Source organism: Sus scrofa, chromosome 13 (genome assembly GCF_000003025.6).
Source record: "Sus scrofa isolate TJ Tabasco breed Duroc chromosome 13, Sscrofa11.1, whole genome shotgun sequence".
Lineage (NCBI taxonomy): Eukaryota > Metazoa > Chordata > Mammalia > Artiodactyla > Suidae > Sus > Sus scrofa.
The window spans coordinates 18,010,006-18,033,197 of NC_010455.5; the positions used below are offsets into that span (position 1 = coordinate 18,010,006).

A 23,192-nucleotide genomic window follows, 5' to 3' on the forward strand; every position below is an offset into this window, starting at 1 on the left:
CTGAGTAGTATTCCACTGTATATATGTACCACATCATCTTAATCCATTCATCTGTCAATGGATGTTTAGTTTGTTTCCATGTCTTGGCTATTGTGAATAGTGCTGCAATGAACATAGGGGTGCATGCATCTTTTTGAGTGAATGTTTTGTCTGGATATATGCTTAGGAGTGGGAATGCTGGGTCATAATGCTGAGTAGTTCTATACTCAGTTTTCTGAGGCACCTCCATACTATTTTCCATAGTGGTTGTACCAATTTACATTCCCACCAACAAAGTAGAACAGTTTCCTTTTCTCCACACCCTCTCCAGCATTTGCTATTTACTTGGCACTCTTTTTTTTTTTAGTTTTTTTCTATTATAGTTGATTTACGTTGTTCTGTCCATTTCTACTGTACAGCAAAGTGACCTAGTCATACATATATATATCATATATATTCTTTTTCTCACATTGTCCTCCATCATGTTCCATCAAACCTGAATCATGATGAAATAGATCAACTGAACAGACCAATTACTAGAAGTGAAATTCAATATGTAATAAAAACACTCCCTACAAACAAATGTCCAGGACCAGATGGCTTCCTTCACAGGTGAATTCTACCAAATATACAAAGAATTTATACCCATCCTTCTTAAATTTTTTCAAAAGCTTGAAGAAGAAGGAACACTCCCAAAGACATTCTATGAAGCCACCATCACCCTAATACCAAAACCAAAGATACTAACAAAAAAGAAAACTATAGGCCAATATCTTTGATGAATATAGACAAAAAAACTCTCAACAAAATTTTAGCCAACCAAATCCACAACATATAAAAGAGATCATACACCACGACCAAGTGGGATTCATCCCAGGTTCACAAGGATGGTTCAACATGCAAAAGTCAATCAACACCATACACCACATTAACAAAAGAAAAGTCAAAAACCACATGATCATCTCAATAGATGCGCAAAAATCATCTTACAAAGTCCAATATCCAGGAGTTCCCATAGTGGCGCAGTGGCTAACGAATCTGACTAGGAACCATGAGGTTGCGGGTTCAATCCCTGCCCTTGCTCAGTGGTTTAACGATCTGGCGTTGCCGTGAGCTGTGGCTTGGATCCCATGTTGCTGTGGCTCTGGCATAGGCCGGTGGCTACAGCTCCGATTCGACCCCTAGCCTGGGAACCTCCATATGCCACGGGAGCGGCCCAAGAAATGGCAAAAAGACAAAAACACACACACACAAAAAAAAAAAAAAAAAAAAAAAAGTCCAATATCCATTCATGCTAAAAACTCTTACTTGGCACTCTTAATGGGGGAGCTGTGGTCTCAGAACCCCATGTGGCTATTCATCCACTCATTAGAACCGATGTCTATTTCCTAACATCAATCTTCACTTGATGAGGAATTCTGTAGCACAGTGGGTTAGGATAGGACATTGTCGCTGAAGTGGTATGGGTTGCTGCTGTGGCATGGGTTTGAGTCCTGACCTGGGAACTTCCACATACCACAAGGCACAGCAAAAAACAACAACAACAACGAAAAACTTCTTGACAGCATAACCAGTTTATTTACACTAAGTCAATTTATTTAGGAGCTCCCGTCGTGGTGCAGTGGAAACGAATCCGACCAGGAACCATGAGGTTGCGGGTTCCATCCCTGGCCTCGCTCAGTGGGTTAAGAATCCGGCATTGCCATAGTTGTGGTGTAGGTTGCAGACACGGCTGGGATCTGGTGTTGCTGTGGCTGTGGCTGTGGCCGGCATCTGCAGCTCTGATTAGACCCATAGCCTGGGAACCTCCATGTGCCACGGTACGGCCCTAGAAAAGACCAAAAAAAAAAAAAAAGAATGAAGTAATGCCATTTACAGCAACATGGATGGACCTAGGGTGCAGCCCTAAAAAGACAAAAGACAAAAAAAAAAAAAAATTTACACCAAGTCTGAATTGGAGTTTGTTAAATTGTCTGAAAAAGCATCGCTAGGTAGCTCTAAAACTGATTTTTCAGGTGTTTAACTAAAATAATGGCAGATGCCAGGTAGTTAGGGAGAGTACCTCATAAAATAAACAGCTCCTCCCCTATAATATTTGTGTGCTTTCCAAAAAAAAAGGAACAAAAATCAAGTTCTTATGACTTCATAAAAGTGATATTCAGGAAAATTAAATATACAGGTAAGGCAGTCTGTGAAAGAAGACAAATTCAGGGGAAACTATGAATATATATGATATTGGTAAGCAAGGGTTGTGCTTTCTTTCTAGACCACAGTTCCAAACTGATAAAATTTTTAAAATTCAATTATCACTTATAACTGGAATCTAATATACAGCACAAATGAACATTTCCACAGAAAAGAAAATCATGGACTTAGAGAATGGACTTGTGGCTGCCCAGGGGTAGAGGGAGGAAGTGGGAGGGATCGGGAGCTTGGGGTTAACGGATGCAAAGTATTGCTCTTGGAGTGGATTGACAATGACATCTGGCTATGCAGCATTGAAAACTATGTCTAGATATGTACATTGCAACACAACAATGGGAGGAAAAAATATGTACATGTATGTGTAACTTGTTCCCCATGCTGTGCAGCAGAAAAAATAATAACTAACTAAATAAATAATTCAATTAATCAGGACATAGAAGAACTGAAAAATATCATCAACAAACTGGACCTAAGTGATATTTATAGAATAATTCTCCCAGTGACAAGAGAATACATATTCTTTCCAAGTGTAAATGGAACATTCACCAAGAGAGAATGTCACAAAGCAATCCATGACAAAATCATAAACAGAAATAATACAAAGTATGTTCACTGACCATAGTGAAATTAAACTAGAAATGAGTAACGGAAATATAACAGGAAAATCTTCAAACACTTGGAGATCAACACACTTCTAAATAATTCATGAGTCAAAGAGAAACACTCAGGGGAAATAAAATACTTTGAACTGAACTAAAATAAAAATACAACATGTCAAAATTTGTGAAGGCAACTAAGCTAAAGCAGTGCTTAGAGGGAAATTTATAGCATTAAATATTTACATTAGCAAAGAATAAATTAATAATTTAAGACTTCACTTTAAGAAACTGGAAAAAGAAGAAACTAAACATAAATAGCAGAAGGAAATAATAAAGATTAGAGAATACGTTTAAAAATTTTTAAATAAAAATAATAAAGACTAACAATGAAACAAAAAGCTCATTCTTAGTAAGATTAATAAATTGATAAATCTCTAGCAAGACTGTCAAAGACTTAAATTACCAATGTCAGGAAAAAGGAAAAGGGAATATCAATATAGGCTTCAAAGATACTGAGTAGATAGATAATAAGGGAGTAATATAAGCAACTCCCTACACCTTATAAATTCAAAAATTTATAAGAAATGGGCCAATTCCTCAAAAAGCATGAACTAAAAAACACACCCAAAATGAAACAGACACTCTGAATAGCTGTAAACTATTTTTAAATGTATTTGTAGTTTAAAAAAAAAAAAAAAAAAAAAACTTCCAAAAGAGAATCTCCAGGCCAGATGGTTTCCCTGGTGACTTCTACCAAATATTTAAAGAAGAAATAACACCAACTCTACACAATTTCTTCCAGAAAATATAACAGGAAGGATACTTCCCAACTCATTTTTTTTTAATGGCCACACCTCAGCCCAATTCTTGGGCCAGGGATTGAATCTGAGCCCCAGCTGTGACCAATGCCAGATCCTTTAACCCACTGCACCTGACTGGTATCAAACCTGTGCCTCTGCAGCGACCTAATCCGCTGCAGTCGGATTCCTAATTCAGTGCACCACAGTGGGAACTCCCCCAGATCATTTTAAGGCCAGCATTACCCTGATACCAAAACCAGACAAAGACAGTTTAAAAAAACTACAAACAAATATCTCTTAGGAACACAGATCTGAGATTCCACATCAAGCCACTGGACACCACAGCCAAAAATAAATAAAATTAACATGTACTCCATGTTCATTGCAGCACTATTTGCAACAACCAAAACATGGAAACAACCTAAATGTCCATCGACAGAGGAGTGGATCAAGAAGACATGGTACATATACACAATGGAACATTACTCAGCCATTAAAAGGAAAGAAATAATGGCATTTGCAGCAACATGGATGGACAAAGAAATTATCATGCTAAGTGAAGTCAGTCAGACAGTGAGACACCAACATCATATGCTATCACTGACATGCGGAATCTTAAAAAAGGACACGATGAACTTCTTTCCAGAACAGATACTGACTCAACAGACTTTGCAAAACTTATGGGTTCCAAATGAGACAGGTTGGGGGGTAGGGGGATGCCCTGAGGATTTGGGATAGACATGCTGTAAAATTTGGTTGTGATGATTGTTGTACACCAATAAATGTAATAAAATTCATTAAGTATTAAAAAATAAATTAATTAAATTAAGTAGGCCAAACAAATTTTTGTTAACTTTTTGCAGAATTTCAAATTTACAGAGAAGTTATAACAATCATACAAAAAACTAGCAGTTCCCGTCATGGCAGATCAGAAACAACTCCGACTAGGAGCCATGAGGTTGCAGGTTTGATCCTTGGCCTCACTCACTGGGTTTAGGATCCATCGTTGCCATGAGCTGGGGTGAAGGTCACAGATAAGGCTCCGATCCCCCATTGCTGTGGCTATGGTGTAGGCCAGCAGCTGTAACTCTGATGGGACCCCTAGCCTGAGAACATCCTTATGCCTTGGTTTCGGCCCTAAAAAGCAAAAGGAAAAAAAAAACAAAAACTATTTCTTACTAAAGAACTATTAAACATTTCACCATGTTTGCTTTATCATTTTCGCTCTTTCTCTCCATATATACACTTACATTTTTCCTGAACCATGTGAGAGTAAGTTGCCATAGTAATGCCCCTTGACCCCTAAATGCTTCAGTGTACAAATATTAAAATCGAATAATTAACAGGGATACATACTGTTAGCTATAGACTATTTATAGATTTTCTAATTGTCATAATAATGTCATTTACAAGAAAAACAATCAGATCATGTCACACTCAAATGTTACGAATACACATTTTGTATGTAACGTTACAAAGGAATTTATCATTTCAAACTAAGAAACAAAGCAAAAATAAAGAAGGAAACAAAACAAAAAGCACTAAAAATACCAACAACTACTACAACATTGGAAAGGAAAAGGAAGCAAGCTTTTAGATAAACAGAAATTCGGACAATTCCATGACAAGAATAACTGTAATTTTAATCTCCTCCAAGTTAGGCCATGCTTTGCTTTTGCTCAAAAAAACTACTTCACCCAGACTTCAACTGGATTTCACAAGTTTAGTTCTGTTTCTGTGAGACAGATTTTTCTGAAGTATCTTTATGTCCCTCCTATAAAAATGACCTATCTGTTATTCAATGTGAGAACAATTTTAATACCACATTCCTGAATTTCAGCTGACCCCAAAGGAATCAAAAAAACTGACGTCCAACAAAAAAAATTTTAGTTACAGGGAAACTCCATATTAAGTGACTATAACAGTGTTACAATGTACTTTGGGCCAAGGTAGCAACTGCAGATTTCTCATAAAAGAAAAAAGGCACACATTAGCCAGGAGAATAAAAATGAATGCAAAGAATGCTGCTAGTACAAAAAGTGACAAAATATGAAATGCTCTATATGTAATAAGTGTGCAACAGCAGTCTCTCAACAGCACTTACAGCAAACTGTTTTTACTCTGTTCCACATTTTAGGAACCAAGCCACTACATATGTCAGCTGGAACATGTACGCAGAAAAGCGCTGTGCTGAGTGGTTACCCAAAGGGGTCGGGAGGCCCATGTTTAAGGAATTAGTAATAGGGTGGAACTCAGCTATGCAAGAATCCCAAAAGCAAAGTGCATGCAAAACATGTGACCACATTTCAGCCAAAGTCCACACTCTGAGCCTAATGAACTGGGAGGCCTCTACGTCAATCAACATTCTTCTGTCAGTGTTTCCAAAGAGTCACAGGGCCAAGGAGGCCCATCAGCCAGGCCTGGGAGCCCAAGTGAAGATAGGACAGCACAGACAAGGAAGGGTATTATCAAGGAACGTAGGCAGCAAGAGGCCAGGCTGTGAAAGCTCTAAACGCACAGCCCTGAAACAGGGTCAGCTGGAGTTCCCCAGGTGGCCTAGCTGTTAAAGAACCTGACGCTGTCACTGCTGTGGCTTGGGTCACTGTTGTGGCGCAGATTTGATGCCTGGAAACTTCTGCATGACATAGGCAGGGCCAAAAAAAAAAAAAAAGCCAATGCCCTAGTTTTTGACCAGGAAAAAAATCATCAAACATCAACTACTCACAGAAAGAAATTCTGCCCAGGGAGGGCAGCAAACACTAATTACAGCACAGGGGCCCCTTCTTTGGGAAGGCCAGACCTGGAAAGACAGCAAATGGGGGACAAAACAGAGTCATCATGACCTTGCCTTGGAATGAGCTACTGGTTTACATTGAGCCAGAGATTTCATCCAGAAAATGAGAGGGTAGAAGATCTCCTACTTTCTTCCAGGGTAGTGGAAAGAAAACATGTTTCAGAGTCAGACAAATCCTGGCTCCACAGCTTACTAACTGGGCAACTGAGGTCACTTTGTGCCTCAGGGTTTTGTTTTTGTTTTGTTTTGTTTTTGCCCAGGGCATGTGTAAGTTTCCAGGCCAGGGATCAAACCCAAACCACAGCAGTGACCCAAGCCACAGCAGTGACAATGGCAGACCCTTAACTGCTATATGCCTCAGTTGCTTCACCTCTAAAATAGAGATTCCAAAGTTCCCATCAAGTTAACAAACCCAACTAGCATCCATGAGGATGTGTGTTTGATCCCTGGCCTTGCTCAGTGGGTTAAGGATGGGGTGTTGCCGTGAACCGTGATGTAGGTTGCAGACGAGGCCCAGATCCCACGTTGCTATGGCTGTGGTGTAGGCTGGTGGCTACAGCTCCAATTGGACCCCTAGCCTGGGAACCTCCATATCCCAAGGGTGCAGCCCTAGAAAGACAATCAATCAATCAATAAATCAATAAATAAATAAATAAAATAAAAAATAGAGATTCCACTTGCATCAGTTAGATAAGGCTATGAATAGTGGCTTTAAAAAAGAGGCTTAGTCCCCATCATAGAAAATTCCAGAAGATGGCAATTCAGCATTTGTAAGGTGGTTCTGATCAACAAAGACCTCAGAGGCTTCTTCTGTTTTGATGACCTTTATCCCACTTACCTAAAGACTCAAAACAACTGCTGGAGTTCCAGCCATCATATCTGTATTCCAGTTTCATATCTGTATTCCAGTTTCAGTCACATGTTTACATTCCAAGAAGACAGGGGAAAAAAGAAAAGGTACCAAGAAGGTTCCAGGAAACTAATCTGTGACAACTCTGCTTTATATCCCAAATATAATCACATGGCCATCACTAGCTGCGAGGGAGGGATGAGGAATGCAAATACAGTTTTATCTAGGGCAAAGCACTATGCAGCTAAAAACTGGGCTCTATGACTAGAGAAGATGGGGAGACTTGGAGAGATCTGCAAGCCCTCTTATGTCGCTAAGGATTAAACTGTACATGTAGAGTTACCAACACTCCCTGAACCCACAAATGTATCACTTCCCTTTCTGGAAGCACTGGCATTTTATAACCTGTGGTCTGGGAAGCCTAAGAAGTCCTTCGGGAAGCAGGTTTTTCCAGCCTGGTCTCTCTTTTACCATCTAGTCTCTGGCCACAGCCCACGTACAACCTGCATTCCAGCCATACCAAACGATGGCCCTCCTAACCTTTGGACTCACAGAGTCTTCACCAGGAAAGCCCTCCCCAAGCTCTGGCTGCGCAGTGAACTCTTCAACAAACCAGGTCTTCCTTCACCTGTCCCTTCCCATCTATTCCCAGGTGGAGCTGGGGCTCCAGAGGCATCACCCCTGGACCACACCCCATCCCATATCACAAGTGCTTTCTATGTGCCAGTCCCTGTTCTAAACCTTCAACACACAGCTTCAAAGTTGATCCCAACAACCCTATGCCACTGACATAACAACACCCCTATTTTACAGATGAAGAAACCGAGGTACAGAGAGGTTAAATAGCTGGTCCAAGGCCCCAGAGGTAGTAAACAGCAGAGCCAGGATGCAAGCACAGGCTGTTGGACCACAGAATCTCTACCTTTCACCACCATGCAAAGCTGCCCTGATTCCCTGATTAATGGGTCTGTGTGTCATTTCAGACCAGGGATGGTCAAACCACAGCCCACAGGCTAAATCCAGCCCACCACCTGTTTTTGTAAATAAAATCCAGACCCACCAACTTGTTTACAATGGGAGAGTTGAGGAGTTGGAGAAACTGTAGAGCCCACAAAACCAGACATTAACTGTCTGACCCTATACAAGAAAAGTCTGCCACCCGTTTCAGGCTGTGAGCTCCTTAAAGCAGGGCCTGTGCTGTGTTTTTCTGTCTCCCACATCTTGCATGGCATTTGTTTATTTTTTTTTTATTAAAGTATAGTTTTTGTTTGTTTGTTGGCCACAGCATGTAGCAGCCTGAGGTGGGATCTCCATTCCCAGACCAAGGATTGAACCAGGGCTGCAGTGGAGAAGGCAGGTGAAACGTTAACTCCTAAAGTATAACTAATTTACAATGTTGTGTTAGTTTCTGGTGTACAGCAAAGTGATTAAGAATATGCATGTATTTTTTTCATATTATTTTTAATTATGGCTTATTGCAGGATATTGCGTATAGTTCCCTATACAGTAGTCCTTACTCTTTACCTATTTTATATATAGCAGTATATATCTGTTAACCCCAAATTCCAAATTTATCCCTCCCCTTCTTTTCCCATTTGGTAACCATAAGTTTGTTTTCTATGCCTGTGATTCTATTTCTGTTTAGCAAATAAGTTCATGTGTATCCTTTTTTTTTAGATTCCACATATAAGTGATAGCATACGGTATCTGTCTTTGTCTTCACTTAGTATGACCATCTCTAGGTCTATCCGTGTTGCTGCAAATGGCATTATTTCACTCTTTTTTATGGCTGCATATAAGTATATGCATATGCATATTTGTACCACATCTTCTTTATTCATTCGTCTGTCAATGGACATTTAGGTTGCTTCCATGTCTTGACTGTTGTAAACAGTGCTTCAATGAACATTGGAGTGTGTATATCCTTTCAAAGCAGAGTTTTCTCTGGATATACTACTGCATGGCATCTGGTACACACACACAAAAGATTCTCAACAAGTGCGGGGGGGAGGAGGGGACGTTGAACAACCATCAGGCCTAATTACATGTAGAGAGGAATGTGTCTGGGGGCTGATGCTGGTAGTTCATACAGGGACTGGCAAGCTTCCCAATTCTGTCCAGATTCTATGTAACAACCAAAGGGCCCAAGAAAACCATCCTGGTGGTGCCCACTGCTCTGTGCCCAGCCTATCACAGCTCCAATGGAGTGACCATCACAGGTGCACCTGTCGCCTAATCCACTCAACCCCCTGAACAAGAGCCTCACGCAGAGCCTCCAGCCCTACCTGCACGCAAGGAGAACCTGAGCCCATGGCTTCCTCAGTGAGTCCCAATCTCTGCTCATCATTCCCTGGCCACCTGATCCACACTGCAGATAAACACTTAACACAACCTAGAAAAGAGTTACTAAAAACTGATGTCAATTGCCATTCAACTTGTTATATTTCTATCAAAATATTTATAGAAAGGGACCAAACCACATAAAAACATAAATAGTCCTCTAAAAACTATCACACAACGTGAATAAGTTATTCGTGGCTCAAATGCCTTCGCTGACCTTCAAAGAGCAGGCCTGTGTCTCTTGTTTCCTGATTATAGCATTATTCTTGATATCACCGCATTAGGCACAAATAAAGCACATTCTTTCTGGGCACTGACCATATTCGATCCAGTCTGGGTTATCAAAAACCAAATTCTGGACAGTTTTCTTTTTAATTCTGGCTTGGCCTGGCCCCAAATCCCATCGGTCAGGAGCCACACAGAGGAAATGTGCAAAAAAGCCTCCCAGATTTCCGGCACAATCATTTCAATCCTACTTTCGGGACACAAAGGCCCACATCTGTCCTTTTCTCCCAGGGTTCTCAAACAAATGTCCTCTGGAGCAGACCTTGTTGGGCCATAAGCTGAGCAGCCGATGGAGCTCAGCATCCACTATACACATCAAATCATTTGTCCCTTGGGCCCTGCACAGTGGCGGGGCAGGGCTGAGAAATGCCTTCATGTTGGCTACAGCTGGGACTACACTGACACCAACTTATCCCCAGGTTCCACAGTCACCCACTGGGTCTGCCTAAAATACCAGACTCCCTGAGTTCCCATTGTGGCTCAGTGGTAACACACCTGACCAGTATCCGTAAGGATGTGGGTTCAATCCCTGGCCTCGCTCAGTGGGTTAAGGATCTGGCGTTGCCGTGAGCTGTGGTGTAGATCACAGACAGCGCTCGGATCCTGCATTGCTGTGGCGTAGTCGGGTAGCTACAGCTCTGATTTGACCCCTAGCCTGGGAACCTCTTTAAGCGGAGGGTGCAGCCCTAAAAAGCAAAAAAAAAAAAAAAAAAATAGAAGTAATCCAACTCTGAAAAAGGAGGCAGTCCCAGGAGAAGAGGGTGGTCCCAGATTCCAAAGTGGCCACACAGAAGGTGGCTGGGAAGGGGAGCAACCCATTCGCTTAGACCCTGATGGTGGGAGTGGGGAAATGTGCAGCCACTTCAGGAGTTTCCACACACACCTACCAGAGAACCTTGCAATTTCAAGCATACTACCGATCCAAGGGAAATGAAGCCTACATCCACACAAAGACTTGGACACAAACAGCAGCTTTGTTCATAAGAGCCAAAAACTAGAAACCACCCAAATGTCCTCCTGTAGGTACATGGATAAACAAACCGGGCAATATCTATAAATGTACTACAACTCAACAACAAAAAGAAACACAGTATAAACTGCTGAGAGGAGCAGCAAGAGGGGCACCAACAGGGACTATTCTCAGAACATCTTGCTGAGCTAAACAAACCAGACTCCGCAAAGGTTATGCTGTATGGTTCCATCCACATGAAATCCCAAAAGACAAAAGGAATTCATACTGATAAAAATCAGAAACAGATTACAGAGGAAGGGGAATGGACTGGAAAGAAGGACAAGGAAACTTCCTGGGGGTGAAAATGTTCTGTACGTTTTGGAGCAGTGCTTTCAAGGTATAAACAAGTATCAAAAACCAAACAGAACACCTAAGACCTGTGCATTACACTGTATGTTCTTTCTTTCTTTCTTTCTTTCTTTTTTTTTTTTTTTTTTTTTTTTTTTTTTGGCCACTCCAGGAGCTCACAGAAGTTCTGGACCAGGGATTGAACCTACACCACAGCAGCGACCCAAGCCATAGCAGTGACAGTATCAGATGTTTAACCCACTGTGCCACCAGGGAATTCCTTTTTAAATTTTTTTTCTGTATGTTAATTATACCTTTAAAGAGAAGAAAAAAAAAAAAAAGAGAGAGAAGACCTCAGACTAATAGGTCATTCTGATGATAAAATGGAAAATACAGATTATTACACATATCCTTCCAAACTCGACGGTATTTAGAGAAACCCCAAAGAAACTCTGATTTACCCGTTAAAGGAAACTCGGTTTACTCCCAGGCATTTGAAATAATTTCCCTCACAATATTATCTACCTAACATTTGCCCAAGGGATCTGTCTAGCAGAGATGAATGAGGCCACCAATCCTTCCTAATAAGCTCACTTACAGTCATGACAGCAACCTGTGTCCTTCCAGGGAAGAGATGGCTGTCACCATGGCAACCCATGGAAGGCAGGAAAGGTGGATGGGGAAGGATCAGAACCACCTTAGAAGTATGACTAGGAATGGCCTAGCCCCCACCCACAAGAAGTCCACATCCTAATCCCTGGAACCTGTGAATGTTACTTCACACAGCCAAGTTTTTAACACATGCAGGTTAAATTAAGGATCCTGAGATGGAGTGATTTACCCTGGATTATCTGAGTGGGTCCTACATGCAATCACAGGAGTCCTTTTAAGAGGGAACAAAGGGAGATCTGACACACACAGAAGAGAAGGCAATGTAAAGACAGAGGCAGAAACTGGAGTGATGCGGTTATAAGCCAAGGAATGCTGGCAGCCACCACCAGCTGGAAGAAGCAAGAAACAATTTCCCTTTAAGAGTATCCAGTGGGAGGAGTTCCTGTTGTGGCGCAGTGGTTAACGAATCTGACTAGGAACCATGAGGTTGCGGGTTTGATCCCTGGCCTTGCTCAGTGGGTTAAGGATCCGGCATTGCCGTGAGCTGTGGTGTAGGTCGCAGACACGCCTCGGATGCCTCGTTGCTGTGGCTCTGGTGTAGGCCAGTGGCTACAGCTCCAATTCGACCCCTAGCCTGGGAACCTCCACATGCCACGTGAGCGGTCCTAGAAAAGGCAAAAAGACAAAAAAAAAAAAAAAAAAAAAGAGTATCCAGCGGGAGTACAGTCCTGCCAACACCTTGATTTCGACCCAGTGGAACTGATTTCAGACTTTCGGCCTCCAAGACTATGAGAAAAGAAATTTCTGGAGTTTCTCAGTGGCTAATGAACCCGACTAGTATCCGTGAGAATGCGGGTTCAATCCTTGGCCTCACTCAGCAGGTTAAGGATCTGGCATTGCCATGAGCTGTGGTGTAGGTCACAGACGTGGCTCAGATCTAGCGTTGCTGTGGCTGTGGTGTAGGCCGGCAGCTATAGTTCTGATTCAACCCCTAGCCTGGGAACCTCCATAAGCCATGAATGTGGCCCAAAAAAAAAAAAAAATAATAATAATAAGGACAAGAAAAAGGGGGAAAAAAATTTCTGTTGTTTTAAGCTACCAAGGTTAAGGTTATTTTTTTTTTTTTTTCCTTTTTTGACCACATCAAGGCATATAGACTTCCCAGGCCAGGGATCAGATCCAAGCCACAGTTGCAACCTACACTGAAACTGCAGCAACACCAGATCCTTTAATCCACTCTGCCAGGCCAGGGATTGAACCTACATCCTGGACACTGCAGAGATGCTGCCGACCCCATTGCACCACAGTGGGAACTCCTCAAGGTCATTTTTTATAACAGCCATAAAAAAACTAAGACAGACTAGAAGTCTTAAAGCCATATTAATTCCACCAGAAGTCCACATTCCCCCAATATCAACTCAAACGTCTAAGAAATTAATTTAATTAACTTCAAAATAATAAAAGGGCTTTTCCTCTTAAAAGAAAACATCAGAGGAGTTCCCATCATGGCTCAGTGGTTTACGAATCCGACTAGGAACCATGAGGTTGCGGGTTCAATCCCTGGCCTTGCTCAGTGGGTTAAGGATCCGGTGTTGCCGTGAGCCGTGGTGCAGGTTGCAGATGCAGCTCAGATCCCGCGTTGCTGTAGCTCTGGCATAGGCCAGTGGCTACAGCTCCAATTAGACCCCTAGCCTGGGCACCTCCATATGCCACGTGAGCGGCCCTAGAAAAGGCAAAAAGACCGAAAAGAAAAAAAAGAAAGAAAGAAAAAGAAAACATCAGAGAACATCTCATTGCTATAAGGTAGGCAAAGATCTCCTAAACAGTACTTAAAAAGAACCAAACACAATGGAAAAACACTGAAAATGTGAGTGCATTAAAATGAAGTTGTGCTTAGTAAGACACTACTAAGAGAGGAACTGGCAAACCACAGACTGAAAGAAGAGATCTGCTTTCTCTATATACACAGTGCCTGTGGGCATGTACGCACAAACCCATCAATCAACTTGTATCCAGAATACACAAGGAACTTTTAGGAGCCAAGACGAGAAAGGCAGATACCCCAATTTGTAAACAGACAAAGGACTTAAATAGCACCTTCCAAAATATGACATCCAAATGGCCAATAGATACATGAAAAGACATCATCGGGAAAGGCAAATCAAAGCCACAATGAGATACTGCCACACATGCACCAGATTGGCTAAAACAGAAACAACAGACAATGTCAAGTGTGGATGAGCCTGTGGAGCACCTAGAACTCTCATACATTTCTGGTGGAGTATTAACAGACACAAGCACTCTGGAAAACTCTCTGGCAGTATCTAATAAGGGGGACATTTGCAGAAACTCCACTCCTAGGTTTCCACCTACAGAAAGGCATTTATTTGTTTCCCAAAACTATTCGTACAGGTTAAAAACTAAGAACTCAAATATCAATCTACAATAGATGTAGATATATTTAGGATATTCACATAATGCAATACCAAACAGCAGTGGAAACAAACAGACCACAACTATATACAGCAACGTGGATGCGCTCTCAAACATAAAGTTCAGAGAAAAGAAGCCAGACACAAAAGGTCATATGAAATTCAAAAGGATGCCTAACTAGGAGTTCCTGCTGTGGCTCAGCAGTAATGAATCTGACCAGGGTCCATAAGGACACAGGTTTGATCCCTGGCCTTGCTCAGTGGGTTAAGGATCAGGCATTGCCGTAAGCTGTGGTGTAGGTCCAGTCACAGATGCAGCTCAGACCCTACAAGCTGGCAGTTGTAGCTCTGATTCGATCCCTAGCCTGGGAACTTCCATATGCCATGGGTGTGGCCCTTTTTTTAAAAAAAAAAAAAAAAAAAAAAAAGGATGCTTAATGAATCTAAGGTACTGAAAGTCAGAATAGCAGAGCCCTTGTCGGTGAAGAGGAATGACTATAGGTGATGGAGTCGGGGGAGGGCTGCTGTTTCTTGATCTGGGTGTGCTCTGTTTATGAAAATTCATTGACTTATGTATGCTTATGAGTTGTGTACTTTGCTGAATGCATTTTAGACTTCAAGTTTACCCTCAAAAACTCGGTTATTCAGAGATTCTGTGAAAAGGTATGAGCAGCTTTTCTCTTTCTTTTTTCTTTTTTTGGGGGCCACACTCAAGGCATGTAGAAGTTCCTGGGCCAGAGATCAAACCCACGCCACAGCAGCAACCCTAGCTGCTGCAGTGACAATGCCAGATCCTTAACCCACTGACTGCACCACAAGGGAACTCCCAGCTTTTCTTTTTTTCAATAATGTTTTCAAATTGCAAAATGGATGTGAGTTCACCTTTGGGGGAAAAAGTAATGGAAAAAGGAAAAGAGAAGAAAATAAAAATCACCCCCAATCCCACCAACCAAGGAAAATCATGGTAACCATTTGGCATAAATCTCCTCAAATACATGTACATTTTATTTTTTGTTTTGTTTGTTTGTTTTTTGTCTTTTTGCCACATGTACATTTTAAAGAGGGGGAGAATGGATCACACAGAGAGAAGTTAAAATATGGCAGATTATAACATACACAATATATTATATATATATATGTAATATGATATATATTATAATATGCCATTTTGTAGCCTAAGCAACCCCCTTTATTATTATTGTCAAAGAAGCGGTCTAGTGTCACTGAACAACGTGAATGCAGCCTCAGGACAGCCTGACAACCCAGACAGTAAGATATGCAAATCCTCCCCAATCACATGGAGGCAAGAATATTAAACTAGAGCAGTGATTTTCAACCCTGATATCACCAATTACCTCTAAAACGACTGGAATACTCAAAAGCCATTCACTCTGATTCAGTATGTTTTTTTTTATTTTATTTATTTATTTTGCTTTTTTAGGGCCACACTCTCGGCATTTGGAAGTTCCCAGGCTAGGGTCGAATCAGAGCTACAGCTGCCAGCCTATGCCACAGCCATAGCAACATGGTATCTGAGCCACATCTGCAACCTACACCACAGCTCATGGCAACACCGGATCTCTGACCTACTGAGCAAGGCCAGGGAACAAACCTGCATCCTCATGGATGCTAGTCTGATTAGTTTCTGCTGCGCCACAATGGGAACTCCCGCAGTATGATTTTTAAAGTTAACATATGACCCTACCGACTTTTGTAAATGGTCCAGGTGGCCTCCAAATACGGAGAAATCATGGCTGGAAGCTAGACACTGCCTTCTGAAAGTATGTTAATGCAGATAAAGTCAAAAGCAAGCCCAGGGGGAGTTCCCTTCATGGCTCAGGGGTTAACGAACTCGAACAGGATCCATGAGGATGCGGGTTCAATCCCTGGCCTCACTCAGTAGGTTAAGGATCTGGGCGTTGCTGTGAGCTGTGGTGTAGGTAGAAGACACAGCTCAGATCCCACATTGCAGCTCGGATCTGGCGTTGCTGTGGCTGTGGCATAGGCTGGCAGCTGTAGCTCCGATTTGACCCCTAGCCTGGGAACTTGCATATGCCACCGGTATGGCCCTAAAGAGCAAAAAAAAAAAAAGCAAGCACGGTACATCTGGTCCCTTAAAGGTCTACCCTGGGTGGGTTGTGGTGGATCTGAAGTCAGGATGGGCATGTCTTCTAACCCAAAAGACAAAGACTCATGGTTGCAGAGAGCAGGGCAAATAATAAGCATACTAACTCAAGGATGAGTTATGAGCGGGTAGAAAATGAAGAATTATAACAACAGTAGCAAACACTGGCCAAGAAAGAATTAAACTCTGATTTGATTGCTTCTGTCATTTATTCACTTGTTCATTCATTTGCTTGCTCATTCAATAATACTTACTGAACCCTTATTATGTGCCAGACCCTGTACTAGACACTAGGGATACAACAGTGAACAAGACATGCAAAAAGTATTCTCTGTCTTCAGGGAGCTAACACCTAGAGAGACAAAAGCTCCCAGAAATACAAAAGAGTAAACGACGGAGCATGTCAGCTGGTGGTAAATGTAAAGGAGAAAAAGCAAGGAAGGGAGAGGGAGACTAGAGGCTGGAGGAGGGAAAGAAGTCACTTTGCACAGAGATGGAAATGTCTGGTTCCAAGTTTTCAATGATCTCTCTCCCCTCAAAGAACTCATCATCTCTCCTCCGAAGACCTTTGAGATAATTATGTTAATGGGGTTCCAGCGTAATCACAGCATTCAAAAAACAGACCAAAAATTTCATGGATCAGAAAGGGTCCATTTAAAGAGGCAAATTGAAGATCCAATAATAGCTCCTACTTCCCAGAATCCTGCTCTTCTCAGTCCCTTCTACCCTGATGTCTTCATGTAATGCTCACACTGAACTAATGCGAAGGGTTGGGGGAACACCATCTTCGGCATTTAACAGACGGGAAAATGGAAGTCCAGGGCCATTCGGGCACTGGCCCAGGTGACAGGTGTGGTAAATACTGATGTCAGGTCTTGACCCAAAGTCTATGCTGCTCTAAATTCCAAATAAATGTCCACTGGTGGCCTGAGGTTTTCTTCTGCCAACACTCATCTTTATCCTACTCAAACATGCCTTTCAGTGTTTTACTGAATTCTTACAACTCCGCCAATAGCCTGAAAAAGAATTACAGGCTGTTTCCATATTTGCAATGTCTTCTTTTCTCCAAATATCAAAAACTGAATGGCAATGAAAATGCTCGAAGATTTAAATATCACTTCCTAGCCCCAGTGAGAAATTATCTCCCCGTGGAGTTCCTGCTGTAGTGCAGCAGAAACGAACCCAACCAGTATCCATGAGGACGAAAGACTGGTCCCTGGCCTTGCTCAGTGGGTTAAGAATCCAGTACTGTGGTGAGCTATGGCATAGGTCACAGATGCAGCTCAGATCTGGTGTTGCTGTGTAGGCCAGCAGCTGAAGCTCTGATTCAGCCCCTAGCCTGGGAACCTTCATATGCCGCAGGTGCGGCCCTAAAAGGCAAGTGAAAGAAAGAAGGAAGGAAGGAAAGAAGGAGGGAAGGAAAAGAAAGGAAGAAAAAGAAAGAAAGAAAAGAAAAGAAATTATCTCCCCAAACACTTGTCGTTAAAAGCAACCCCAGGAGTTCTCCTGCACTCAGCGGGTTAAGGATCTGGCATGGTCAACACAACGGCTTGGGCCACTGCTGTGGTGTGGGTTTGATCACTGCCCCTGGTCACTTCCATTTTGATCACTTCCATATGCTACAGATGAAGCACCTCCTCCCCACCAAAAAAAGCAACACCAAAGCAGTCCATTTTGGCTTAAGACTAAAATTAGCCTTAGGGTAAATGAAAGTTCACAAGATCAAATCCTTACTAGGTCTACATCTCTCAGACTGAACACAGCCCAGATGGAACTCTTGGTTGTCCCCCATCCTACCCACAAAAATGTTCACTCCCTGTAACCCTCGTCTCCATAATGGATGCCTCAACTTCTCAGCCTCTCGGCCTACAAACTCAAGAGGTATCTTTGACCTTTTCTTTCTCTCATCTCCACACCCAATCCATCAGAAACATTTACCCTCCTCCCTCCAGATCGGACCTTTTTCCCTTTTCCCTAACGTCCAAGCTCCCAACATCTCTCGCCTGGACCAACATGCTGAGCTCTCTGTGCGTCTGGACCTGCTCCTCAAAAATCTCATCTTCACATAGTAACCAGAGTGAACTCTTGAAACAAAACAAACCATGTCACCTCCCTGCCTAAAATCCCTCTGCAAAACCAGAACACAGGAGTTTCCTGGTGGCCTAGCGAAATAAGGATTCCGCACTGTCACTGTTGTGGCATGGGTTCAATCCCTGGCCCAGGAACTTCCATACACTAGAGTAAAAACTGTTAGTGGATGACTGGTATGAAGTCCTAGGAGCTGGTGAAGGATGTTATCCACAGTCTGGCCATGTAAGAACACTCAGCAAGGATTTCGTTGCTGGAGATTTATTGTTAACTCCAGGCGATTTGAAAAGAACTGCACAGGGCCCCCAAATGCAGGGAGCTTGACTCAGCCCACCTACTTGCACCAAGGTATTTCCCTGGACTGAGGAGGTGGGGGGTCCTTGCACTTTCTTTCCACCATGGTATGCAGAAGTTCCTGGGCCAGGAATTGAACCCATGCCAGAGCAATGACTACGAATCCTTAACCACTAAGCCACCAGGGTACTTTCCTTCCACTTTTTAAGCCTGTGACTCCTCCCCTACTCAATGAGAAGATGCCCATATGTTTTGAGCACTAGAGTAGCTCCAGAATAGATGGAAAAGTGCCTGGCACGGGGGGGGGGGGGGGGGGGGCGGCAATAAGTTAATCTCTGGAATAAGTGGGCAAATGAATATATTTTCAAAGTTTCCTTGTCCCCCTCCCTCTTCTCTGTCACTCATCCAGATCTCCCTTTATAATCCCCCTTCCTTGAGAAGGGAGAAGTGTGCCATCACAGCCATCAGAGATTTTCTTCAGATCATTCACTAATGGCCCCTCGGCCACAGCTGGAAGAACATGGATGTGGGAAACAAACCCTGACACTGAGACATTTACCATTAGAGACAATGCTTTTGAAGTCAGTAATAGAGTTCAAAACCGGTATGTCTCCCGTGTTAAGAATAAACATTGGCAGCCAGCTATAAACCACAGCAAACAAACTCAATAAAGATGAAACCTCAGCAGTGTACACAGTACATTTAACCTGTGTAGGCTGCAATCACGTAGGTATTATTATTTTAAATTTTGCCTCCTCACAATCTGGCCTTCAACCTAAATAGCCTAGTGGATTTAATTATCCAAAAGCATGAGTTACTCCAATTTCTCCTAAATCCACTCCAAAAACAAATCCTTTAATATACATTGCAGGTAAAATACCATCCCCAAGTAAAATAACTGTAATCCAGGGTAAAAGCTCTGTTGGCCTCATAAACTTGGTGGGGGGTGGGGGAGCATTAAAGGTGACTGTCCAACACACAAGCCAAATACTATCCCCAGCAAGGCACCTAGAGGTGCCATTAACAATGCAATTACCAGCAACTGAAATCAGATTCACTCTTCTGTCTCTCTCCTCCTACAAATTCTACCTATTCTACAGCTTTCAAGAATTGAAGGGAAAAAGAGAGAGGCAAGAGCAGACACTGGGGCTATTTTGAGAAATAAAAGGATTCCAAAGTTAAGGTGCAACTTCCATCAACACAGCAGCAGATCTCCAAGGAAACCCAGGTGAGTTGGAAAGTTCTCTGTAATAGCAACTCAGGTTCCATACTCAGGAAGTTGTCTTCCTCCTAGTGAGTTTCATGTAAATAGCTGCCTGCTGTTTCAACTGGAAATAATCTGAAACTTCCAAAGGATCTACAGGGAGAGACACCCAAGACTTTGACTAACCAGCAGAGAGAAGCAAGAGCTGCCGGGGTGGGGTTCAAATCTCTCAAGCATATATAAGAGCCTTAAGCATCCTACGATAAGGGCTATTAAGAGCTGGACACAAGACCTTATCAACAACCTCTCTAAAAAGCCTCATTCTCCTTGCATGGACAGTTTAAATGTTCTTTTTGAAAAACAAAGTAAAAAATGAAAACTGTAGTACCCCATCTGGTCCTTTTAAGTCTTCCCCACGAGCCTCACTATGGCAGTCCCCACATCACCGTGACCCCTTCCCGTGCCACCCATCCTTCCACGTGTCTGTAACTAGGCTTCCTAACCGTGAGGGTAGAGTGAACAGGAAACTCAAAACAACAACAACACCTAAAGGAGGAAAATAGTAATAATAATAACTTAAATAGTGAACTGCCCATTTCGAAAGGGGGGAAGGTGTTAAAGGAAACAAACACTAAACTTCCGATGCAGAGACTGGAGGTTCTCGGCCAGCAAGTGGGCAGGGGGCTAGCACGCGTGCAGACCGGCGCCAAAGATAAGTGGCTGGTTTCTGGTGGTGGTGATTTTAAACACCAAAGTTTTAAATGAACTATGTTATGGGAGGAATTGCTGTGATGGGACCACATGTATTAGCTTTTTCATCCAGGCATGAAGCACGCCCCCTCTGCCTCTCACACGCAGAAATTCTCCAGGGGTGGGGGAAACCGCTAGCAGGCAGGGCCCGGGGACCCGAGTTCTCGCCCGCCACTCTAGTTCCTCCTGCAGGTGCCAGGGTTCTCGCTCCTTCCCCGTCACTACCATGCGGTTCCGGGGTGGGGTCTCTGCGCACCCTGTCTTGGGCGACCCATCCGGAGGGGAGCTAGGACGCGGAAAGAAACCCAGTGCCTAGGCGGCCCCGGCTTGCTGGCGACCCGATCGCGCGCGCACACACTTACACTCACACAGAGCGGCGCGCAGGGAGGGGCGCGCGGCGGCGCGGGCGGCGGGCGCGTTACCTGTTCTGCCAGCCCTGGAGGAGGTTGGTGTATTTGCTGAGCACGCCCTCGAGCGCTGGTTCCCTCCGCCGGCCGCCTCCCCCGCACGGACTAGCGGCCACCGAGCCTGGGCTGCTGCGGCTGCCCCCGCCGCCGAGCCCCGCTGCTGCCGACCGGCCGGAGACCCCCCGGCCCGCCAGGGAGCAGGACGGCGAGGAGCCCGCCGAGGTGGCGCGACTGCTGCTGCGGCTGCTGCTGTTGCTGCCCCCGCCGCCGTCTGCGCCCTGGGCTGCCCTCTCCATGGTCCGTGCGCGCCCGGGACGCGGGTGCCCGCCGCAGTGGCGGCCCCGGCACTGGGGCTCTTGGCGCGGCAGCAGCGGCGGCGGCGGCGGCGGCGACTAGAGCTGCGGACGCCCGGGCCGCTCGTGGCTGCTCCAAATCCCCGGGAAATGCCTGACTCATACAGGAGGAAGAGGAGGAGGAGGCAAAGGAGAGCTGGGAAGGAAGCCAACGGGGCTGGATGCAGCTGCGGCCGCCCCTCCTCCCGCCGCGGCCCCGGCCCCGGCCCCTCCCTCCGCACTAGTTTCCCGGGCAAGTTGGGAGCGGGTGGCCGGCTCGGCGAGCCCTCCTCCGGTTCCTCCTTCTCTGCTTTCCAGTCCCCGAGGCCGCTCCCTGCGCCGAACGGCAGGGTGGGCACGCCCGGAATCCACACCCTGTCACCCCTTGCGCGCCTTCTGCCGCCCCCTCTCGGATGGGAAGGTGAGAAAGGGAATCTCCGCGCGTCACTCCCCACCCCCCACCCACCTCGCGACCTGGCAGGAGGGGCGGCCCCACCCACCCAGTCCACCCGGATATGGACCCGCCCGGCCTTACACCGGCTCACACGCACACTCCTCTGCCTTCCACACCAAGCCTGGCCCGGACACACGTACGCGGTCACCTGGACATCAGCCTCACTGGCCGAGCCAAGAAACAGGGCAGAAAGGTCCTCTGTATTCTCCTACGTGTCCGAGAGGGGTGGGCAAGGCGGGACAGTATCACCGGTAAACTCTCCTGCGGCATTTTCACCCAGTGGAGTTATGACAAATACACAATGGACAAGCATGGGCCGGGACTGGACTGAGACTAGAGAACTCTGGGGATCCTGCAAGTGCCTCTTTAAATTGAACGTCGTCGTAGGCGCCGAACTTGCCTCCCTCTAACCCCCACTCTGCATAAACCTGGCAAATCCAGCCCTACCTGGTGTTATTAGGACCAGGCACCTGGGAACCAGAGGTTCAGAAATGGATAAGACTGCACTGAAGACAAACTCTGCCCCCACCCCAAGGTACACTGAGCTGCAGTTGGGTTTCTAAATCTAAGTTGAGTTGTTGCTCTTCGGCAGAAGTAGGTGGGTTGCACTCTCTCCACCCCAGTCATAGTTTCGGTGAATATAAATATCCAGTGCAATTTGAAAGTTTCTAAAATTACTTAGAAAAATAGCTGTGAGGATCTACCCCCCCAACACACACAGACATACACACGTGAAAGCAAAGATTGATAAGTGATCTTTGTCCAAAGAATCTACAAACCCATAAGGCAGATAAATAATTCAACAGTTAAAAAATTACTATATGGAATAGAATCAGCTCTCCTGGGGACAGTTCCCCAAGCCTGACCCCTTTCCAGCTCCATATCTTTCCAGGAAGCTTTCAAAGGTGGTTTAGCTCTAGAGATTTTCATGGACAAGCTTCTGGGGCTGAAGAAAGGCGGTTGTGCCCTGAATAAATGACTGTCCCAAATGCCCACACAATGTAAAAGGAAAAAAAAAAAAAAAAAAAAGGAAAAGTTCCCCCAAAGAGACTGCATGGCAGGAAGGACCGACTTTGAAGCCAGATAGAGCTCAGTTTGAATCTATGACCTTGATCAAGTTACCTCTTTTAGCCTTAGTTTTCTCACCTGCAAAATGGGACTAGTGATACTACTGGCCCTGATGAACTATGTGAGAATGTTTATTTGTTCAAAATAACTGCCTCTTCCTATGGGAGGAATATTCACCCTCCACATTAACCTCAGACTTGGCCATGGAATTCTTTTGGCCAGTGAACTGTCAACAGATGTAATAGATGCTGTGTCCAAACATAAGTCTAAGAGC

General features: G+C 44.2%; 1 protein-coding gene across 1 annotated transcript in view; it reads right to left on the reverse strand.

Annotated features, from left to right (window-relative positions):
- The window catches only part of OSBPL10 (oxysterol binding protein like 10), a 381,121-nt gene extending 358,838 nt beyond the window's left edge, over positions 1–22,283 (reverse strand). The window contains exon 1 of the mRNA XM_003483138.4: positions 21,080–22,283. Coding sequence (XP_003483186.2) covers positions 21,080–21,360 — 281 coding nt within the window. The 5' untranslated portion in view covers positions 21,361–22,283. The remainder of the gene's footprint in view (positions 1–21,079) is intronic.